Below are 22,766 nucleotides of genomic sequence, written 5' to 3' on the forward strand. Positions count from 1 at the left end.
GCCAGGAAAGGGTTGGGATGAATTGAACTGACGGCCCTCCAACTGGGCACTGGGTTCTGGAAGCTGTGTGGTCTCTCTAATGTGGCCACAGTGCCCCTACTACTCTGTCCCTTCTGGCTCCTCTGTCACCCTTATTCTCTGAGACCACCAGCACTATCAACGTGGAGTGAACCATCACTGTCTCACAGAGGCCAACTGATGCCCGGGTTTGCCTGGAAAATCTAGGGTCACAGGAGATAGTGCATCAAACCACGCTCCTTCCATGCTTCAGGCACCCTGCGGCCAGGCCTCTACTCCCATCGGCCAGCCCTGCCTATGATAGCCTTCCTCCCTGCCATCACCCTCCTCACACTCCAAGAGCCATGGACCCCGTTCCCAGTCGGCTGAAGAAGTCAGTTAACAACGCATCATAAAGGAAACCTTTTGATTCTGGATGAAACTTCCCAAATATTTAAGGATCAGAAATCTGTGCCGTGTGGATATCTATCTGTGTCTCCTTACGGACAAATGAAGCCGAGGGATTAGCGGTGAATGTAACAGCTAGTGGGATGCTGAGTGAGGTCCAGTCCCGGGAAGTTCAGGATGCCTGTCGCACTGTGAAGGGCTGTCGGTGGGAGAGTCACAGCTCTCACCGCTAACACTGACGATCAGGCTACAGATGGGTGAGCAGTCACAATACGGGTGGGATTTTCTTAAACCCAGGTTGACTGAGCTGCTAAGCTCTGCCCATGAGCTACTTCGGGTTTGTGGATCCCAGCTAAACTTTGACTGCTGTGCTCCCGGCTCCACCTCCTCTCCCTCCTGCGATTCCCAAACGGCCAAGGGAGCCTCTTTGCTCCATTTCTGAGCTGCCCAACACGGCCCTGAGTTCTTGCCAAGTACGAGACATAAACCCAACACGTTGACCAGATTCAGTATCTCGCATTCTGTGAAATGAGATGCTAGGCACCATGGTTTTCTCAGCCAGGCAGAAGTGCATGCTGGGCCTTCATTCACACACACGCTGCTACAGGGACCCACACCCGGTCAAGGCTGTGGTGACTAGTGACCCACAGTGTATGCATGGCTCCCAAGCTGAGTGCTCTCTTCATGTCACCTGCTTTATCAGCGCCATAAGTCAGCACCGCCCCTCACTTCTCAGAGTTAAAGGTTTATGCACTGGCTGGCTGCCCCGCCCAAATCAGTAGCCCACCCAGAGCTAGGAAGATCCCAGGGAGGGGCTCATGCCAGGGGCGTCCTCACCTGCTTCACGTTATAGCCCGTCTTCGCGCTGGTCTCGATGAACATCACACTCAGTTCTTTGGCCCGCTGTTCACCTTCCTCGATGGTTATCTGCCTGCAAGTGAAGCGAGGGGAGGGAAAGATCAGGCGGCTGAGAGGCAACCCCTGGCAGAAGTGGAGGAGGCCACCTGAGATTAAGGACTGTGGGCAGGGCCAGCCCTGAAGACAGGCTCTCTGCCCAGGGGTCTCTGCCAGGGTGCCAGCCCTAGCCTGTCTAGTAAGAAGGTGGCACCTGGGTACAGAGGACCCCAACCCCTTTCCATATGTCTTCCATGCATTCTGAACTAGGGAGCAAGGCTACCCCACCACCACCACCTTTTAAGGCAGGATCACACGAAGCCCACGCTGGCCTTGAATTGGTGATGTAGCAAGGAGTGACACTGAACTTCTGACCCTCCTGTGTCGACCTCCCTAGAACAGGGACTGTAGGTGTAGGCCACCAAGCCTGGTTTTTTGGGTGCTGAGAGCTGAACCTAGAAGTTCATGCATGGAAAGGCAAGTACTCTGTGGTTGAGACACACCACCAATACCTTTTCCAGTAGTCATCAGAACACACAGCCTTTCTTGGCAAGGTGCGGGGGGGGGGGGATCCTCAGCTCCCCCCCTTTTGTAATGCAAACACCTAAATTAAAAGGATTTCACCTAGGCCTGTGCTGCTTTGTCCTCTGGGCAGGTCGCTAGAAAAGCGTGCTCTAACTCAGATTATTTCTCCAATGTCAGGACACTGCAAGAAGCCTACACTGTTGATGAGAAACCATGACACACGGCTTTATCTGCCCAAGTCAGCACAGGGTTCCAAGAGTGGACAATATGTGAAGGGCACCTTAGTGTGCAGGGACATTGGAGGGCAGCTATGGAGAGAAGCCTCTTCCACTAAGACTCCATGCCCAGACACAGCCACAAACCAGGATGTGCGGGCTAGGGGCAAGGCTTGGGCTCTGCTGACATCCTACGTGTTCACAGCCGAGGATCTGGGTTTCACACCCCACACGTGGATGCAGGGAGTTCCCAGGGACCGGAGCTCCACTCAGGGGGCCACTGTGTCTGAGGCTATTTGGGGACCGTGATGGGGACATCTGTGTAGACAGGTCCCTGCCTTGCCATTGCTGAGCTGAGGAAGACATTTGAGAGATGAGACGCTTGCAGTCTGTGGGGGTTAACAGGCATGTCGGTGTGTGTCCCTGTGTGTATGAAGGCCAGCCTTGCTGTTCTTTCATTGCAGACCTCCTGGGCAGCAACAGCCACAGAGGGACAAGGAAGCAAGGTACTGCTAGTCACAGCACCTCCACGCTCTGGCGGGGCCTGCCTACCTCTTGTCAGCCAGATCCGTCTTGTTGCCCACGAGCATGATGATCACGTCGCTGCCCCTCTCTGTCCTGACGTCATCAATCCACTTAGAAGTCTGTTGGAAGGAGTTGAGATCTGGAAACAGAAAGTGGCGGGGGGGACAGAGTAGGAATGAGGGCCCCGCAGCAGTCAGAAGGCAAGCGCATATCTAGATACCAAAATCTGCATAGCAGGTAGGCAGGGGCTATCCAGGGAAGCAAGTCCTGCTCTGGGACTCTGGGACCCTGGAACCCTCCAGCACCGCTCAGCGTCCTAGGGAGAGAAGGCACCATATCTGGGAAGCTAGGCTGTCATGATTTCTACACAGAACAGTGACTCTAGAGGCCACGCAAGAGTCAAGAGATGATTTGAGGCTCATAGCAGAGGGAGGAAAGAAAGGCTGAGGGCTTGGCTGAGCTGCGGACCAGTGGCCCTTAAAAAATGGTGTCCCACCAAAAGGGATGCTCAGGGGAGTCTGAGGAAGGCCAGGGCTGGCTTGGGAAAAGAACCTGCAACCCTGAAGGGAACAGTAGGCAGAAGGTCACCCCAAAGGCACATAAATCCAGAAGTTTGGCATCATCTCCTGTAGAAGACTCACATGGTAACATCCATGTGGCTGCTCTCCCCAGCCTGACACAGGCCCTTTAGGATGTAGCTCCCACTCACTGGGGTTCATGGAGCATGTGGTTGGGGAGGAGGTAGACAGTGGGACAAGGCAGAACTGAGCAGTGAGTCAGGCATGGCCCCTCCCCCATGTGATTTCAGGGTCCTCACGGCATCCTCTGTGATGAAAACCTCCCTAATGCTGTGACCCTTTGACACTGCCAGCCGCTCACGTTGTGGTGACCCCCAGCCATAACACTATTTTGTTGCTATATCAACAAATTTATAACTGTAATTATAACTAATATGTGATCCCTGTGAAACGGTCACTTGGGGGCCCAAAGGGGTTGTGACCCACAGGTTGAGAACCGTCGCCCTAGATTTTATTTGCTTGTTTTGGTAGCTGGGCTCTGCATAAGGCCTGCCCCAACCCCACTGAGTCCCCACTGAGTCTGTGAAACCCTTTCAAGAACCGTGTGAGCAAGCGGGGCTGCCTACAGGGATCCCCGAGCAGAGCTGGCACACACACTCATCAGCCAGGACTAGGGGAGGGCACAGAGAGTTGACCTTGTGAGCATCTCCTCCCTGTGCCTCCCCCCATACAAAGGGGATACCCAGCCCTGAGCAGGAGCAACCCTGCCTGTGTAGCCATGTCTGCCATAGGAGTTTGAAGGACAGAGATAAACCCAGTATGGTCCAAGGTAACACAATACTCCCATACCTGGGCACCTATTCATATACACACAGGTCTGTCACACATACACACTGGGGCCTAAAAGCCCCCTCCTTCCAACACAGACTCCTACTTACTAGTGATGTCATACACCACCACAGCCACCGTGGAGTCCCGGATGTAGCTGGGGATCAGGCTGCGGAACCTCTCTTGCCCAGCAGTGTCCCAGAGCTGCAGTCGAACCTACAGGGCCAGAGCAGAGGCATCAGCAGCCAGGGAGTAGAGCCCTCCCGGTGGAGGGAACCTGAGGCCCAGACCCTATGATGCTGGCACTGCCAGCTCCATCCTGCTCTTGGCAGAGACCCCTTAAGAGTTACCCAACTGAGGGCCCTAGGGGACAAGCCTGACAATGCCCTCCTTGTCTTCCCGGTTCTAAGACCAGGGACTCACCGTACGGTCTTCCAAGTACATGGTTTTTGACAAGAAGTCAATCCCGATGGTGGCCTGTTAAAGAACACAGCACAGGGAGGGTCAGAACGGAAAGGACTCAAGCCCAGGAGCCAAAAGGTCAGGGACCCTAGGGAATGGCACAGACACCGGCCCGGAGGGGACACCCAAGCCGAGTCCCTCCACTGGCCATAGACATCCTACTTAGAGGAAGGAGTGTGAGTAAACTGTGAGCGAGCAGGTTTTTGATTCAGTTTTCAGAGAAGACCATTCTATACAGAGGGGAGAGAAAATGCTCCAGGAAGAGTGAGAGAGCCTGGGGACCATGGAGGAGAGGCTCCTTAGCAACAGCCCGCCAAGTAGAGGTCTCTACCGCCTCCAGCATCCCCTGAGTCTCCACAGCCTCTTCCTTGAACTTGAATCGTGTTTTCCCATTGTTCTTGGGATGAGGAGGTTCTGGCTCTTACAAATAAAGAGGTTGGCAGGAGCTGGCCACAATAATGTCTTATTACATAACCCAATGAGCTCTTTGCTTCTTCCACTGCCAAGTCAAGGGCTGCCACCCACACCCTATGCCACCCGCGGTGCCTCTTCTGTCCTGGTAGGCAACCCGCCTCTCTGGGCTTTACCTGTGCCCAGTGTCTGTAAGCGGGAGCCAAGATACTGTCAGAGTGAGATGAAGCTAACACACCGCTAAGTAAAAATGAAGCCTCAAACACAGCTAGACATCCAGGGCATGGCTTCAGCTGTGTGCTCCACCCTGTGCCTGGAGTCTCCTTCTTATGAAATATATAAAGGTCTGCAAAATCTTTGAGATAGCTACGCATGATGGCGTGTCAGGAATACCAGTGTTACTGAGGTAAGGGAAGGACCATGAGCCTTGTGAGGCCAACCTGAGCTGTACAGTGAGACTTTATTTTACTTTTTTAAATCTTTTTTTTTTTTCCGAGACAGGGTTTCTCCGTGTATCCTTGGCTGTCCTGGACTCTCTTTGTAGACCAGGCTGGCCTCAAACTCACGGCGATCCGCCTGCCTCTGCCTCTCGAGTGCTGGAATTAAGGGCTTGTGCCACCACCGCCCGGCTTAAATCTTTGTTTTTAATAGCTGTGTAGGATTTCATTGTGTAAATGTACCACAGTTTCTTTATCCATTCTTCAGTTGAGGGACATCTAGGCTGTTTCCAGATTCTGACTATTACAAATAAAGCTGCTATGCACGTAGTTGAGCAAATGCCCTTGTTGTATGGTGGAACATCTTTTGGGTATATGCCCAGGAATGGTATAGCTGGGTCTTGAGGTAGAACACTAAGCCACCCACAAAAGCCTCGACCCAAAATTTACCCTGCCTACAAGACTCCAAGGATAAAGACAGCAGGATAGAGTAGAGATTGGCCTGGCCCAACCCAAGACCCACCTCATGGGAGAGAGCCAACCCTTGACACTATTAAGGATACTCTGCTATGCTTGCAGACAGAAGCCTAGCAGAGTTTTCCTCTGAGAGGTTCCATCTACCAGTGGTCCAAAAACAGATGCCGAGACTCACAGCTAAACACTGAGTGGAGGTAGGGAGTCATGTGGAAAAGTGAAGGGGGGGGGAGGAATAAAAGGATCTAGCGGTAACAGGAGCTCCATAAAAAGACCAACAGAGCCAACTAACCAGGGCCCAGAGGAGCTGGTGGAGACTGAAGCACCAACCAAGGACCAAGCATGGACTGGACCTAGGCCCCCCTACACAGATGTAGCCAATAGGCATCTCAGGCTTCCTATGGGTCCCCTAGTAAGGGGAGTGGGGGCTGTCTCTGACATGGTCTCTATTGTCTGCTTTTTGATCACTTGCCTTGCCAGGTCACAAAGGAAGAGGATGTGCATGCGCAGTCCTATGTGACTTGATGAGCTGGGGTGGGTGAGTAGTGGGGGCCTTCCCTTTTCTGAGGAATAAGGGAGGGGAGATGGGGGAAGAAGGAAAAAGGGTGGAATTGGGAGGAGAGGAGGGAGAGAGGGGGGCTATGACCGGGATGTAAAGTGAATAAATAAATAAAAAATTTAAAAAATCTTTGAAAGAAAAAGTTCAAAATGTTTCATCGTGGGAAGAACTGCAGTGCATACAAAAGACACACCAAGGGAAGACTTCAATGTAAACGCAGAGATCTCTGCCAACCTGATTTAGAATCACCTGGGAGACACACCTTTGGGCTGCCTGTGAGGGTAAGTCCAGAGAAGTGTAAGTGAGCAGGGAAGACCCATCCTGAATGTGTGCAGCATGCCATGGGCTGGGGTCCCAGACTGAGTGACAAGGAGAAACTGAAACACCCAGCACTCTCTCTTCCCGCCCCTCCCTTCCTCCATCCTCCCTCTCCTCTCTGTGTTGGTTAGGGTTTTTTGTTTGTTTGTTTGTTTTTGTCAACTTGATATGCAGTAGAGTCACCTGGGAAGAGGGAATCTCCAATTGGCTCCACCAGACTAGACTGGCCTGTGGACATGTCTGGGGGCAGCATTTTCTTGATTAATGGCTGATGTGGGAAGGCCCAGGCCACTGTAGGTGATGTCTCCCCTGGACATGTGGTCCTAGGTGCTATAAGCAAGCAGGCTGAGCAAGCCATGAGGAGCAAGCCAATAAGCAGTGTTCCTTCATGGCGCTGCATTAGCCTTGGCTTCCAGCCTCCTGCCTGACTTTTCTAAGTGATGGACTGTGATGTAGAAGTGACATAAGCCAAATAAACCCTTGCACACCAAGTTGGTTTTAGTTGGTGTTTTCATCACAGCAACAAAAAGCAAACTAGGATCAACAGTCTCTCCTTCCAGCCAGTGGCCATAGCATGACCAGCAGCCTTATGCTCCCTATCTTTACCGTGATGATGGTAAACCCTTCTCAAACTGACTCAAAGTAAGTCCTTCCCTCCTTAAGTTGTCACTTCCCAGGTATGTGGGCACAGTAGCTCAAAAAGTGCCAATGCCATCTTATTCTAGAGTGAACGTGCAACTCCACAACTCAAGAGCTCTGCCCACACGCTGTAGACACAGCCCAATCTGTTGTGACTGTGGGAATGAAAAGACCAAGTCTCGTGACTTTGCCAGTTGGTTCAGAGCTGGGAGAGTCCACGCTGAAATCTCTACTAGCCTGGCTATGCGGTGTCCTGCTTAGCATAGCCAGGGGAAGCAAGTCTAAAACTGCTGAGTGCTTACAGACAGGGCCTCCCTCACCAGTGGGTGGACCAGCAACTCCATGTCTACTCTGAACCTTAAGGAATGTGCCAAGCAGGCAGAAATGTCAACTTCTCTATGTGCCGCAGGATCCTTGGCGGGGGCACTAAACTCCTCCTTTGTGGCCCCTGAGCCAAAACAAGATACCTGGGCTCAGGAACAGAGGCAGAGGCTGCCAGCATCCCCCAGTACAGAATTTGAGAATTGCACAGTTGAGCTGGTGGCTGCCCCAGTTGAAGGCCATGTTTCCCAGCATCCTTGGCTGCAGAACGAGGATGCTGGGAAACATCTGATCAAAGAATGTGAAGGTGAGGACCATTGGGATGAGTCCTCTGTAGGTTAGTGTGCCCCAAGCTGCCCCTTTCCCACTGCTCGGAAGGCAGACTGGTGGGGCGGGTGATGACGGCTGACCCAGTTGAGGATGACAAAGCAGGATGACTGCTCATTGGAGCCTGACTCCCTGACTGTGAAGAGACACCTCGTCAGCACTTGCCTGTGTACACCTATTCTTCTGTGCAAAAGAGACTTCATTTTCTATTTAGTTCGAGCCACTTCTGTCAACACGGCGTAACGAACCTTAATCAACAGAGTGGAAAGACCATGGGAAATCATATCCCCAAAGGTCAGCACCTGGGTGGTGACAGGGATGTTAGTGATAATAACTGTGACGGTGACAATCCTTTTTCCCCTTGTGTGCACACAGAAGACACTTCAATGCTATGGAGGAGAGACAGGTCATCAGATAATATGACAGGGAATCACGCCACTGGATTAAGCCGCAGCAATGCATAGCCCGGTGGCTTCCATCACTACAGACACTCACGGGACTACAAACTGTGTCTCTATTAAGCCTCTCAACTGCCTGACCAAAGAGATGGCATGAGAAAACCAATGCTGCTGAGGGGGACTGACTTCCCATGCCCCCAGCTCTCTCCCCACCTCTATCTGATCTTCAAGTTACAACATAAGAGCAATCCCTAATCGTGTTGCTGCCGCTCCTTAAGACCTGTTCTGGCCACTTGTTAGAATCCGAAATGTCCCGGAGGTTCATGTTTTGAACGCTTGTTCTCCAGCTGGTGGCATTAACTTGGAAAGCTGCAGAACCTTTCAGAACGGGGTCTGCCTGGTGGTAGTAGCTGGGTAGGGTTGGGCTTTGAAGATCGGACACGGCCTCTGTCCTCCCTCCTTCCCGGGCAGCCTCGGTGACGGGAGGTGCCGCTACTGCACATCGCCACCGCTGGAATAGACTGAAGTCCTTCGAAAAACCACAAGCCAAAATAAGGCTGTCTTCTTTAGGCTGTTTCTATCGGAACAATGTGAAAGCAATAAGCAACGCCCCTATAGCTAATCTCACCGGTGGTTTATAAGCCTTCGAAACTGGCTTGTGAGAGGCCTCTGAGGTTCTAGACTCACCACTCTGGTAAGGATCTGAGAATTGGAATGCTAACAACAATATGGACAGATGACCTGAGAATCTGTCCCCAGCCTCGGAAGGTTCCAGGGTATAAAACTGAAGACTTGCTTAGAACACTGTCCTTCGAAAGGAGACTGCATTTTGGAGAGCCTCTGGGGTTTCTTATGGAAAAGGGCCACCTAAGGAAACCGTTTTCTGTGTTCTGGGTTCTGGGTTCAGATACTTGGGTACTCAGAGACCAAGGCAGCCGTGATGTAAGGGGTTCCAGCTGGCTGCAGACTTTGGACTTATCCACCTGGTGCTATTTTTTCAGGTGTGCAGAATGCAAGAGCTCCAGGGTCATGGAGACCAGCACCTAAGTTTTTAAGGAACACCTGTGAGTGAGACCAAACACTGTGTCCCAGATTCCGGACATGGAGCTACAAGATTCAACGTTTTCCCTGCTGGGGGCCGACACTGTTTTCTGTCTCATCTTGAATGCATTCTTTTTACTTTACAAGGATCACAGCTAAGAGACTGTTTTGAGTCTCAGTGGAGACTTTCGGTCCATGTTGAGTCTATGAGGGCTCTAGAAGTTGGAATAAATTCGCTTTTGTATTATAGGACGGCAGTGAGCCTTTGACAACCAAATGATGCAAATAGGTATACTTAAAAAGAAAAGAAAATACAGCCAGGCATAGTGACGCTCGCCTGTAATCCCAGCACTCAGTTGGGGGGTGGGGGTGGGGGTGGGCAGAGGCAGGTGGATTTCTGTGAGTTTGAGGCCAGCCTGGTCTACAATTCGAGTCAAGGACAGCCAAGGCTACACAGAGAAACCCTGTCTTGAAAAAAAGAAAAAAGAAGGAAAGAAAAAGGAAAGAAAGAAAAAAGAAAGAAAGAAAGAAAGAAAAAAGAAAAAATATAGATGTAGAGGTGAGTTTCAACAAATCTGAGGACATTCTAAAACAATCAAGACGGAGTGAGGAAAGGCAGAGGCAGCAAACTACACAGTGCTGTGTCTTGTAGTTTCACCTGACCCCAACCCTATCTTTTCTTCCTCCACTTCCTAGTTCAGACTGAGCCTCTCATGCCTCAACGCCATCTTTACTGGCCTCCTTGTCCTCAACACTCGTCTTGTAAGTAGTCTTTATTCAGCAGGCAAGATTACTATTCTGAGTTTAAATCCAAGAACATTAGGAGTGCGGCGAGGTGGCTCAGCAGTTAAGAACACTGGCTGCTCTTGCAGAGGACCCAGGTTCAGTTCCCAGCACCCACGGCGCAGCTTACAACTCGCCATAGCTCCTGCTCCAGGGAATCTAATGTCCTCTTCTGGCTCCCACTGGCACTTCATATACACGGTGCACTTTCGTGCGTGCAGACAAAACGCTCATGACCGTGAAATAAAGATAAATACATCTTAAAGGACAAAACAAAACAAATCTGACTCCATTCCTCCCTACTGCTCCCAGGAAACAGCCTAAACACTTGTGGTTGGCTGTTCAGGACCCACCACTGGCTTGTTATGGCCCCATATACCTCTTCCCCGGATTGACTTTATGCCAGGGAGTAATGCTGTTTGGAATTCACATGTTACTTTGTATTATTTTATTTTAATTTTTATATGTGTTGTGCATGCATGCACGCATGCAATAGTGTGTGGAGGTCAGAGGGCAACTTTCAGGAGCTGGTTCTTGTCAGTCCCTCTGGAGAAATGCTTTTCTACAGTTAGCATTTCTTCAGACTTTGAGATGCAAACCACATTCCGAACTCTCAGGCAAGCCCAACGATTAGCCAATACTTTCTCTACCACACTGGAAAGGTCTCAGACTGGCTAATCTCAGCCACTGGTCACTGATGTGGGGATTCTTAGCATGCGGTCATGGGCTTTGAGACAAGGTACTCCTGAGCCCTCTCAGGTAGACACATGCACAGGTTCTGGTGGCAGTCGGGGACTCGGAACTACAGACAAGTCCTCAGACCGCTCACTTGCTCAGTGAGGTGTGTAAGTAACTGCTCTGTGTTGTGATCTGGGTCTGAGGAGGCTGTAGACTCCAAGGGCTGCAGATTGAAAAAAAAAAGGGGGGCAAGGGGGAGGGGGCGACACTAGTGGGTGAGTGGCTACGCACAGGGAAGAAACCAGGCTCCCCCAGAATCAAGGACACACAGGCTGGGCAGCAGAGCTCGGATCGGAAGCCAGGTCTCCATGCCGTTGAAGTCTCTGCTATGGGCTGTAGAGCTAGCTAGCTGTACTCCCTTCTGCTTCTAGAAGTCCATTTCCGAGGCTGTCAGCGTGCCCTGAAGCTGTCACTGCATTTCCCTGGCGTCACATCCTAGCTGGCTCCCGACTGTCAGACAGTGGTAATCATTGGCCATAACAGCTCAGCAGAGCCCACTTAAGAGGGAGCTCATTTGCATTTTTAGCAGAAATGAATAAATAAAGTGAGCCCTCAAAGGACAGAATGGAAAGGGCTTGAAAGAGAGACTTGGCTCGGTCTCCACGGCCAGAACATTTCTAGCTTCTGGGTGCCATCTACTTCCCAGACACAGGTCACAGCAGCTGGGCCCACACCACTGCCAGCTGGAGCCTGTCTCTCCCAAGGGGGCCAGATGTTCAGCAAAGGTGGCCATGGTCTTCCCTAGGTAGCTTCTTTGTGGCAGATGGTGTCAGTAACTAACAGTCAAGCCACTTGACTCTTGAGTGCCTACTGTGTGTGTTGTACAAATCCCTGGTCCCTGCCCCCAAAGAGCTTCTGGTTTTGTGGAGAAGATACCCACAAAACTTGTTAATCACAGTGAGGAAGAGCGAGTGTAGAAGGGCTCTGAGGGGCCAGAGCAGCAGGCCTCCCCTGTTTGGTGTCTTATGGGAACGTGGAGCGAATATGCAAGTCCTTAGTGCACATGGCCTTTCCAGTAGGCAAAGGTCAGGGAGAAGTGGAGGACGGAAGATTTTGGGAGGAAAACCTCAGAGGGGGTTAGGGGGGTATGGTTCTCATCATACTACAGTCCGTCTAACCCTCTTGATGAGAACTTTTATAAACTCTGAACCAGGCTGGAGAGATGGCTCAGAGGTTAAGAACACTGGCTGCTCTTCCAGAGGTCCTGAGTTCAATTCCCAGCAACCACAAAGTGGCTCACAACCACTTATAATGAGATCTGGTGCCCTCTTCTGGCATTCTGGCATTGCTGCAGACACAACATTGTGTACATAATATAAATAAATCTTAAAAACAAAACAAAACAAAAAACCAAAAACCTCTGAACCAACTAGAACAGGCGAGTGAAGGTACCAGAAAGTGCAGGTAAAGTCTAGAATGAGTCAACATTTACTTAAAGGGAAGCACTGGGTGAGTTTCCTATTGTTTTATGAATTCTCATCCAATAGATGAGAGGCCAAGGGATGGCTCCAATTCGTAAAGAAACCCACAGTCACACTGGTTAGAAAATGAGAGGACAGAATGCAAAGCCACCACGCTTGACAAGAAGTATAGAAAATCCTGGCCATGAGAAAGCCACAGTGAAGGGTCTCTGAAGTCTGCGTGTGGACTCTGTCCAACACTGAGTGACCCAAGAAGTCCACCTTGGGGACCCTGCTCAAGGCTGGAAACAGAATCAAGTCACAGAGACAACATGCAGGGTACAAGCCCAAGTGAGTAACAGATGAGGTCAGAGGAGACTGTAAGCCACACTCGAGAAAAAACGAAGAAACACAGGTCAACCCTGAGTTGATTCAGACGCTAAAAGTAGGAAGAAATATTTTTAAATAGCCAATATTCTATGCCCAGGTGTAGAAAGAAAAGTATGTTCCTAACAAAGGCACAGACTTAGGCCAGCAAGATGGCTCAGCAGGTAAGGGTGCGTGCCAACAAGCCTGAACACCTCAGTTTGATCCAGGAATCCCCATGGCAGAAAAGGGGAAACTAACTCCACAAGCTGTCTTCTGATGTCGACACACGTGCCATGGCATGCACCTCTCCATACACACACACTCACACGAGTGTAGGCACTTTACAAACACATACATACGTAATTTAAAAAACTCAGAGTCTGATCAATGAGTACCAAAAAAAGATAAAATCATGAGAGCAGCCAGAAGAAACTGACACATGGTACCCAAGGGCAGAGCGATAGGGATGACAGTGACAACGGATAGCAGGTACAGTTGGAACTCTAAATCCAGCAGAAAGGTCCTTCAAATGTGTGCGTGAACTAAAAACATTTCTAAGTGAACGGGAACAAAGGGTCTATGATAAAAAGAAGTTCCTCAGCCTCTGAGGAATGATGGACAGGACCTGGGGCTGTTCTGGAAGGACCAAGGGCATTGGAGAGGGTCACTACATGGGTAAGGCAGGAGAGTGTTGTAGCTGAGAGCATCCGCAAGTATGAAGCCCCTATTTCTTTAGAAAACAACCAAAAAAAATGGTTGGGGCCAATGGCTGGTTTGTGGGGACTTGAGAAGAAGACGTGCTGAAGCCAGGGAGCCGGATGAAGTGAGAATTCAGAAGGACCTCCTAAGAGTCGGCACTCTTGAAAGATCATTCTGGTTGGCAGACGGGACGAAGACAAGGAAGAGACAGAAATTTGTTGTGCACGCCTGGAAGACAGGCAAGGGAAGAGAGCAGTCTCCAGACGGAGGACTCATGTGGATGCTACTGAGGGCAGGTCAGACTTGGTGGATGGCGAGAGACACAGAAAGGCTGTGGCACTGAGGCAAGGCTTTAACAAGCGGAGCGGCCTGTATATGTGGGAACACTTCTTCGCTCACAGATGGCAAACCTGATGAAGGGAAGAGACTTCTCCAGAGCGTTGTAGTGAGTCAGCAGGGTGACAAGGACCGCTCTGAACCTTCCCTGCTGCTGGCACATGGGTGAGGACAGAAAGATGACCTTCATGGGCTGTGTGACGGCTAAGTTTGGTGGCTTGATTAGTGTATACTCTTGGGTCACTGTAACCAAAATATTTGACAGAAACAAGAGCTCAAGAATGGGATGGCTTTCTTCTGGCTTACAGTTTCCAAAAGTTCAGTCCTCTGGCTTACAGTTTCCAAGAGTTCAGTCCTCTGGCTTACAGTATCCAAGAGTTCAGTCCTCTGGCTTACAGTTTCCAAGAGTTCAGTCCTCTGGTTTACAGTTTCCAAGAGTTCAGTCCATAGTTGCTTGGCCTCACCTGCTTGGGCAGGATAGCATGACAATAGCAGAACATGGTCAAAGCTGTTCACATCACAGCAGCCCGGGAAGCAGCGAGCAACACAGGAAGTAGGGGTTGGGTGTAATCTTCAAAGGCCCATCCCTACCGACTCACTTCTACCAGACAGAGCCCCACATCTTAAGGATTGCACAGCCCCTCAAAGTAATGCCACAGGCTGAGGAATAAGCATTCAAAATATAAGCCTACAGGGGATGTTTCAAATTCAAACAACAACAACAACAAAAATAGACTGAGAAACACCCAGGAGATTAAATGCATACGTGTGTGTGTGTATGTGTGTGTGTGTGTGTGTGTGTGTGTGTGTGTGTGTGTCTGTGTAGTGCCATTTCTAGAGACAATTAGCTCATGATGGCTCTGGCCTGATCAATGGAGCAATCTTTTGATGGGTTCATAAGATGAGTATGAGATGGGGGCTGGTTGGAGGAAGTAAGTCACTAGGTACGTGTCCTTGCCCAGACCCCTGCTTGTAAGGCCCCCTCTCTCTGCTTCTTGACCACCATGATGTTGCAGGATATTTAATCCCATTGTGAGCCTTGAGACTGTGAACTGTAAAAACCTGTTTCTTGTTTGGCTGTGGCTCAGCCCTAGCACACACCTTTAATCCAAGAGCTTTCTGTACACAGGATTTAATACAGTTAACCCCAGGTCAATAGGAGGAGCAAGAAATCATCTGACAGGGATTAAAGAGTAGGAGGGACTTTGAGTTGAAGGGCATTTAAGACAGCATGGATAAGAAGGAGGAACCTTTTAGGCTTTTCGGCTATCAAGCTTTTGGCTTTTTCCACTTTGAGCTAGTAAGTCTTTGGCCTTGGGTTTTTTTGGCCTTTTCCCCCAGGGCTGTCAGCTGAGCTAGTGAACTTTCTGGGCTTTTTCCTCTGAGCCATGAGCTCAAGCTGCTCTTGAGAGAGCAGATTTTCACCCCAGCATCTGGGTCTTCTTTGGTAAAATCAAATGGCTGGGATTTTCATTCTCTTAATAACAACACAACTGCTGCGCTCTGTCGTGTGCTGTCCAGCATGAGCGACTAACATCTCTGAAATCACAGAAACAGAACCACGTTTCTGTTGGGTGCTTGGGGATACCTATGGAAAAGTAGCTAACCCAGGCTGACTCTTTTGGAGTACAGGACAGGAAGGGTAGCCACAACCACACCACAAGAACTAGGAAAACCCGCCAGGATATGAGGTATGTTGCCTAAGCGGAGAACCATGACGCTAGGTCCAGCCTGATGGGTGTGGCCAGAGGGCAGCAAGTGGAGCTCCCAGGAGCTATTCGGTGTAGTCCTACAGGCTCTGGCCTGCGGTAACTCAGACTGTGGGGCCACACAGCACAAAATGGTGTTGGCCGGAAGTGAGGGGTGGGGTGGGGTGGGCAGGTAGCACACTTTAGAGGTCTGTGAGTCATAAGCACAGACCGCCACTTGAGGAGTGTCTCGGCCTTGCTGTTCACACTACTATCAGCCATGTGTATGTCTCTGTAGACTGGCCCCAGGAACCCTCAGTACCAGTGACTTTTCTGTTGCTGAGACAGACTACCTGACAGAAAGAACTTGGAGGAAGGTTCTGTTTTGTCTGCTTGGGAGCTATGGTTCATCCTGGTGGTGAGGGCAGCTCCTGCTCACCGCAGGTGGGCGTGGGAGGCTGTGCCCACCACAGTGAATCAGGAAGCACAGTGCTCAAGTCAGAACTGGAGCCAGACCATAAACAAGATGTACTGCACGCTCCCTTTCCCACAGAGACCTACTTCCTCCACTGGGTCCCACCTCTTGCCAAAACATCCCTGCCTGCTGGAGACCAGGCATTAAAACACACGAGCCTGTGGGTGATGTGGGTTTGTTTGCACGGCAGCGACACCTGACCACAACACAAACTTCAAAGCTTCTTCTAGTTACAAGGGCCATGCAGAGTTTCCTGTCCCCAGGGCCACCAGGGAACTCGGGATCAAATGTTGAGCCCCAGGCAGTGTTTCGGCCACACTTAGCCCAGTGCACGCACTCACTCACGGAGCTAGTTATTTTTTTCTCCTTTGCACCTGAAGTCTGGTTGTAAAGGAAGCTCCCACTTCAGGTGTATGGCAGAGGAAGGGGACACCAGATAAAAAGAACAAACAACTACTGAGGTAAGCCTTGGCATCCTTGGCGGGTCCTCTTGATCAGCTCCCTCTCAAGGGTAAGCAGCACAGGCTATAGGAGAGCTGTGTATTGATGGATGTGTGTGTGTGTGTGTGTGTGTGTGTGTGTGTGTGTGTGTGTAATGGGGACACACACAAGTTTACACTTTTTTATACAACGCCATGAAGGATGAATTAATTATACTGGTATAAATGGTGGGAGGGGGTTACTTCTGCTCTGAATAAAAGCCAGGATCCTTGATATGCACATAACTCTGGCACTCACTGTCCTTCAGCCAAGGTGATGAGGAACCCTCACAGGATCTTTGGAAAGGGAGCACACTCAGTGTATGTCTGTCAGAGTGACTGGGGACAGGCCACAGAGGAGCTGTCATGTTATCAGTATTGCGTCCAACGGGCATCAGTGTGATTTTCTTTGCTGTTATTTGTATTCATTTGGTTTTTTTTTTGTTTTGTTTTGTTTTTGTTTTTTTGTTTTTTTGGCTGTTTGTGTTGAGAAAGGATCTATTATATCCCCAGCTCTCAAGATGGCCTTCACTTGTCACTGAGGGGAGCTTTGGATTTCATATCCTCCTGCCTCTACCTCCCAGGTGCTGGGCTAACAGGCGTCCAGCCTCATGCCCCATGCTGAGGACCCAAGGTTTCCTGCATACTGGACTCCACCAAATGAGCCAATGAGTCTGATTAGCTTCCCTAGCCCTCAATCCCCTCATCCCTTAAATGAAGATACCAGAATTCCTTTTTAAGGACTGTTGGATCAAACGAGTTAGCCTCTGTGAGGGCATCCTCTTCTGTCTTACATAAGCAAAAACGAGCAATTGTTACTAGTAACCAGTTGACCCAGAGCTTCCTGAGCCAAGCTGCAGAGCCAAGCCATGGAGACTGTCTGTCTGGTTGTGACATGGCCCTCAGAGTCTATGCTCAGGATGAAGGCAAAGGGCGAGCCAGTGCTCTGGAGAAAGGATTCCTTCCCCACGCTCTGTCAGGTCCTAAGCACTGGTCCTCACCTGTGCATCCTCCTCCCCCTCAGGAACCTTTGCGCTCTCCTAATCTTTATCGACACCCCAAAGGTCTGCTGTTTTTCCAGGGCTTCAGAAAGGATGATCTGAGAAGAAGCAACGCGCCCCCTCTTCCACTGTGCCAAGGAGTCACGGTCGAAGCTGCTTCTCTGTTCTTTATCTTGTGAGGTACGGAACAAATCATTTCTGATGGTAGCTGCTCCACAGGGGAAGGGATAGCAAGACACGCAATAGACAGGCATGCGCTTGAGGAGTCTCCTGCCAGCCTAGAAGCCTCCACGATCCCCTTGCAAGGCTGAACCTACATCGCCTGTATTGCTTGACGTCTTCTCTGAAGGAGGCTGGGATGTACTCTATTGTGACACTCAGCCACCAACCTGGTAATGTTAATTTATTCCTTTGCACTTGCAAGCAGCACTGCCTGTGAAAAAATGGCAGCCACCTTATTTTACACACATGCAAGGAATATTAACAAGTGCAGGTTTCCTCCCCACCGTTTATCTTCCTCGGAGTGTGGTGTTAAACAGTAACAACAGGGGTCCCTACGAGATGGTGTGTTACTCGCATTCCCCTGCACAGAACCTCCACCAGCACAGCCCATCTCTGAGCAAGATGCTCCCCTACGGCACTTGTTGAAATCTTCTTGGCTCTGTGCATTTATTATGAAATATAATTTCACATCCACACATTCTGACAAGATACAGCAATAAAAGTCTACAGAGGAAATCTGCATGGCAATTTGCATAAATTGACTCCAGCATTTCTTCTGGGGGGCAAGAGAATGAAAAGGCAAATATGTGTGTCTTCTTTTAGCCTTGGCCAGGCCTGAGCCTGGGGCTGGGGAGAAGCATTGGTAAACGGCAGAAAGCAGCTGGGCATGACAAGCCCTTGACAATGACTCTGCTGTTCTCCTTCTGCACAGCCAACCATCAGATGAAAAGTTTCTGGGTAAAGTCATGCAAATGAGCATGCAAATGAGCCTGGTAAACTTAAAGATTCAGACCTGCATGGGGGTGCTCTGTAAGGAGAATCCCACAGCCTTTGGGAGACATGCCAGGCAAGGTCACTGCCAGCCTATGCCAGCCCTGGAGGAGGCGATGCTGGTTCCCAAGGTCACAGGGCAGGCACCTGGCCCTTCAGTGTCACAATCTGGTGGTTACTTTCCTCCTGATAAAGAATGGCTGCCTGATTTGTAATTATATGTATGAATATATTTTATTGGTTCTGTTCCTCAGAATGCTATACAGAGCACAGCTGGCTACCCCGTCCCTGGGGTGGGCACGGTGCTCACATCATGAGAACCACCAGAGCTATCGTCCATGTCCTGGAGCATTCGCCCTCCCCTCCTGCCTCACCAGCTGGGCCTGTCTGTGAAGAGCGGTGAGAGGCTTGTGCGTTAGTGATGGGGGTCCCTTGGGTGTGTGGTCCAGACAAGCCAGGGACTGACGGCTGCTGGAGTGGGCAGGAAGGCTTCCTGGAGAAAAGAGTAGAGCTAGCGGGAGATGAGGAGAATTTGATGCAGCCGCCATGGAGGGAGGAATGAGTGAATGCAGAAGTAGCCAGGGAATCAGGTTTATTAAGTATTCAGGAAAGGCTGAGGTGTAGGGATTCGGCATTGTGTGTGGATGCCACATGAATGTGTGTGTGTGTGTGTGCGCGCGCCCGTGCGTGAGCGCGTGCGTGCGTGCATGTGTGGTGTATATTCACCTTGAAGAGGAAGCATAGCTTGTCAGATAAGAAGCCGGTTACTATGTGTGTGCGTGCGTGCGTGTGTGTGTGCGTGCCTGTGTGTGTGTGGTATATGCTCCTTGAAGAGGAAGCATAGCTTGTCAGATAAGAGGCCAGTTACTGTACTGGGTCAGGGAGAAGTCTCTGTGGCCACAGCAAGAACACACAATCGGGGAAAAGGTGGGCAACAGGAATAAAATCCAAGGCCGGGGGCCACCGGGTGAAGTGTTTAGGAGCTTCTCCCCAGAGTCCAAACACATGCTGCAACCTCCTGAAGGGCCCAGAGGAGAATCCACACGGATCCGTCAGCCACCTCTACTCAGATTTTGGGGAGAAGGGGGCTCCAAAATGGGACTCCTGCAGGCCACCAGAAGCTGCCCAAGGTGGAGGAGAGATTCCCTCTAGCACCTCTTAAAAGAGCGTAGCCCTCTTTGTATCTGTTTCACTCTTGGGGCCTCCAGGATGGTGACGACAGAATACACTCCTTTTGTTTGAAGCTACTCAAGTTTGTGATAATTTGTTATGGCAGCTTCAAGGGAGTGTTGGAAGCCTTAGGGCAGAACAGACTGGCGTGGCTTGCGGAGCAGCTGCAGGCAGGAGATCTCGGGAGATCTGAGCCTGCAGGCAAGACCGGAGCTTCCTAGGAAACCCCCTTCAGAGTATGAACCGCTTTCCCATCCCAGAAGTGTGTCCTCTGAGAGCAGCCCTTCAGCCCCCGCGGGCCTCTCCCAGAGGCAGCCCATTAGACCTGCAGTTTTCTAACTTGTATCGGTGGGGTGTGAATTCCAGGAGGGGTCCCTGGCTCCCAGCCTTAAGTACATCTCCTCACCTTTCAGTTTTGTAAAAAGCTTAGGCCTGAGCTCCCAGCCAGACCTCCTCCCCGCAATAGTTACCTAATTTACAGACAGGAAAGAGAGCCTGAGAGAGGCTCCACATCGATTTTCCAATCTCAGCCAGCCGTCTAGAGGACCACACCTCCTGTTATCCCGGCTCCTTCACACAGCTGACCCTCCTAAGGCCTACAGGGCTTTCCTGGGTGTGTATTGGAGAGGGTAAGGGAGTTCACTCTTATTTCAAGGTATGTCCACATTTTTTTCTATGTAGAATTTGAAGGGAACCTCTTTCTTGGGGTTTTTCCATCACAGACACTATTAATTCCCCTCTGGCTGTGACTTGGCTTTCCATTGTACAGGTGAGTTGATGTGTGTGTGGGTGATTAGGCAAGGTGGAGAGAAACTGCAGAGTACACGTGTTAGCAGAGAATAGGGTGTGTGTGTGTGTGTGTGTGTGTGTGTGTGTGTGTGTAAAACTTCCACATAGATAGAGGGAGAAGATGGGCTCTTCAAAGGGCCCCAGGGCTAGCAAAATGGCAGCTCATCAGCACCCACAGAGAGAACTTTCTGAGAGGTCCAGAAGAGGACCCCCAACCTCCCTTACCCAGGGCCGCATTGTGGTCTTTCAGGCCCTCCTGCATGCTCCGCTCCAGACCAAAGTGGGACTGGCTGTCAGTGAGGGTGGGCCTCTGCCCTCTGTGCTCCACGGAGGGCGGACCAGGCTCTTTGGCCAGACTGCTTTCTTCTGCTGCTTTTCAGCAGACCAAGTCCTACACCACACAACTACTTGTTGTCAGAATGACTGAAGGGGAGGAGAGGACGGGGCCTGGAGACACATGGTAGAAGAGAAGGGCACTGTCATGGGAGCCGACTGAGTGGTCCAGACTCCGCCATGCTGTACTGGCTGCTGGAAACGGCAGGGTATTGGTGGAAGCGTGACAGGCATGGCCACTGTGCAGGGGGACAACCTGGGAGGAAGTACATTTCATTCCCTAGAGCCCCTGGGGACTTTTTCCGCTCCCCATATACCTCTGCTGCTATGCTAAGAAAAACAAAATAACAAAGCCTGTCCTCCTTCATCTCCAGAGGAGTCATTAAAATGTGTGTGTGTGTGTGTGTGTGTGTGTGTGTGTGTGTGAGAGAGAGAGAGAGAGAGAGAGAGAGAGAGAGAGAGAGAGAGAGAGAGAGAGAAGTGGAGCCTAGCCTCTCAGCCTAATTACTGTTCTTAAAGGGCTTATGGAAAGGACTTCCACCTGAGGCTGTTAAAAGCCACTGTCAGGCAATTTTGCCATCCACGAGGAGAGCAGTGTCTGTTCTGTGATCTCTCTCCACTCGCATGACAGTGGAGCTGGGAGGCTCTCAGTCTGAAGGCACCAATGAACCGAGAGGCAAGCAGCCACCACTGTGCCAGTGAGCATGTGCGACACCATCTGTGGCCAGGCCTTGTACAGTGATGGCCTCCAGGAAGATCCTGGGCTTGGCGCATCCCAAAACACAGGTAAAAACCAGCAGGCAGAGGAGTAGCCATAGAGTTGAGGGGCCCAACTAGCCTTAAGGACAGTATGCTGCAGGTCACTCATGGTTGTGGAGAGCTAACGCAAGTGGCAGGGCCTCTGTATTCAGGGTAAACATTTGCTTCAAGCTTTGGGCACTTGGAAGAATTTTCAGAGCAGAGAAGAGCAGAGCAGGGACAAGGACAGGACTGAGCCTCAGGCGGTGCCAGTGCCACCACACAGGGAGCAGCAAACAAAGGCTGACTTGAGTGAGTGACCAGGAGTGGGCAATTAGGTGAGGGGCTGGGGTGGGGGTGGGGAGGCAAAATTTCAAAGATGACTTGTGGACTGCTGCTGAAGATCTCACTGCGGGTTTTCAATGTGATGTCAACAGAAAACAGGAAGAAGATGACTAAAAATAAATAAATAAATAAACAGAATCAAGTAGGAGCCAGGAGTGGAGCAAGCAGAAAGATCTGGGAGGTCAAGGTCAGCCTTAGCTACTCAGCAGATTGAAGGGCAGCCGGAGCCACATGCGTCTGTCTCAAAAAACAAACAAACAAACAAACCTAAAGGGAAAAGAGTGAAATAATCGTAATAACACTTGTGCACGTGCAGAGGTGCACACATTCCCATGTGTGCACAGAGGACAAAGTGAGACTTTAGGAGGGAGTCTGTTAGAGCTGTCATGCCTGCTCCACAGTGAGACCAAAGTGATGCGAAGGCCTGGCTTGGGGAGGACACAACAGCATGGCCACCATCAATGTCCCAAAGCCCTGCACGGTGTCATGTGTACCCAGAGTCCCCTGTCCTTCGCCACAATCAATCTGTCTAGAGTCCATACGATACAGGATTTCAGCCCACCCATTGCAGAGTGAGGGGAGCAAAAGGATGAGTGGTCCAGGGCCCTGACAAGCAAACAGAATCAGAAGTGTGGTGAGCTGTTCCATACCCAGCGGTGGGGAGCAACATCTTGGAACAGCTGCCCCAGTGGATCTATAAATACTTGTCCTTGAGAATGTGATGACGCAGGGATTCCATGTTCAAAACCCTCGCTGGATCTGCTTTCAGCAGGACTGAAGCCCCAGGCTGAGGAAAGATCCCTGAGCAGTCCCTGGTCTAAACAGCCCAGCTCTCCTTGAAACCACATACTCCCCTGTCTGAGTAATCTACCCACTAACATGTCTGGGAATCAGTATTCCACAGGACCCACAGCCTAGAGAAAGGAATTGGAGAACTAACTACCCATATCCTAAGGAAAAACCAGTACCTTAAGAAAAACACACACACACACACACACACACACACACACACACACACACACGTATATGAATAGTTAAAATGCCTAAGTGTTACAGCTTTGGCAAAACGCTTTAGTTGTCAGAAAACTTTATTTGTATAATTCCACCCTCTCCACCACCACAGATACCAAACA

At 50.5% G+C, this 22,766-nt stretch overlaps 1 protein-coding gene across 1 annotated transcript in view; it reads right to left on the reverse strand.

Moving 5' to 3' along the window:
• Positions 1-22,766, reverse strand: part of RAB6B (RAB6B, member RAS oncogene family) — a 63,399-nt gene that overhangs the window by 10,835 nt on the left and 29,798 nt on the right. Inside the window, exons 3-6 of the mRNA XM_084754556.1 lie at positions 4,334-4,387; positions 4,021-4,126; positions 2,592-2,703; positions 1,243-1,336 (exon numbers count right to left, since the gene is read on the reverse strand). Coding sequence (XP_084610682.1) covers positions 1,243-1,336; positions 2,592-2,703; positions 4,021-4,126; positions 4,334-4,387 — 366 coding nt within the window. The remainder of the gene's footprint in view (positions 1-1,242; positions 1,337-2,591; positions 2,704-4,020; positions 4,127-4,333; positions 4,388-22,766) is intronic.

The sequence above is a fragment of the Acomys minous genome (assembly GCF_964271855.1).
Source record: "Acomys minous genome assembly, chromosome: 13".
Classification (NCBI taxonomy): domain Eukaryota; kingdom Metazoa; phylum Chordata; class Mammalia; order Rodentia; family Muridae; genus Acomys; species Acomys minous.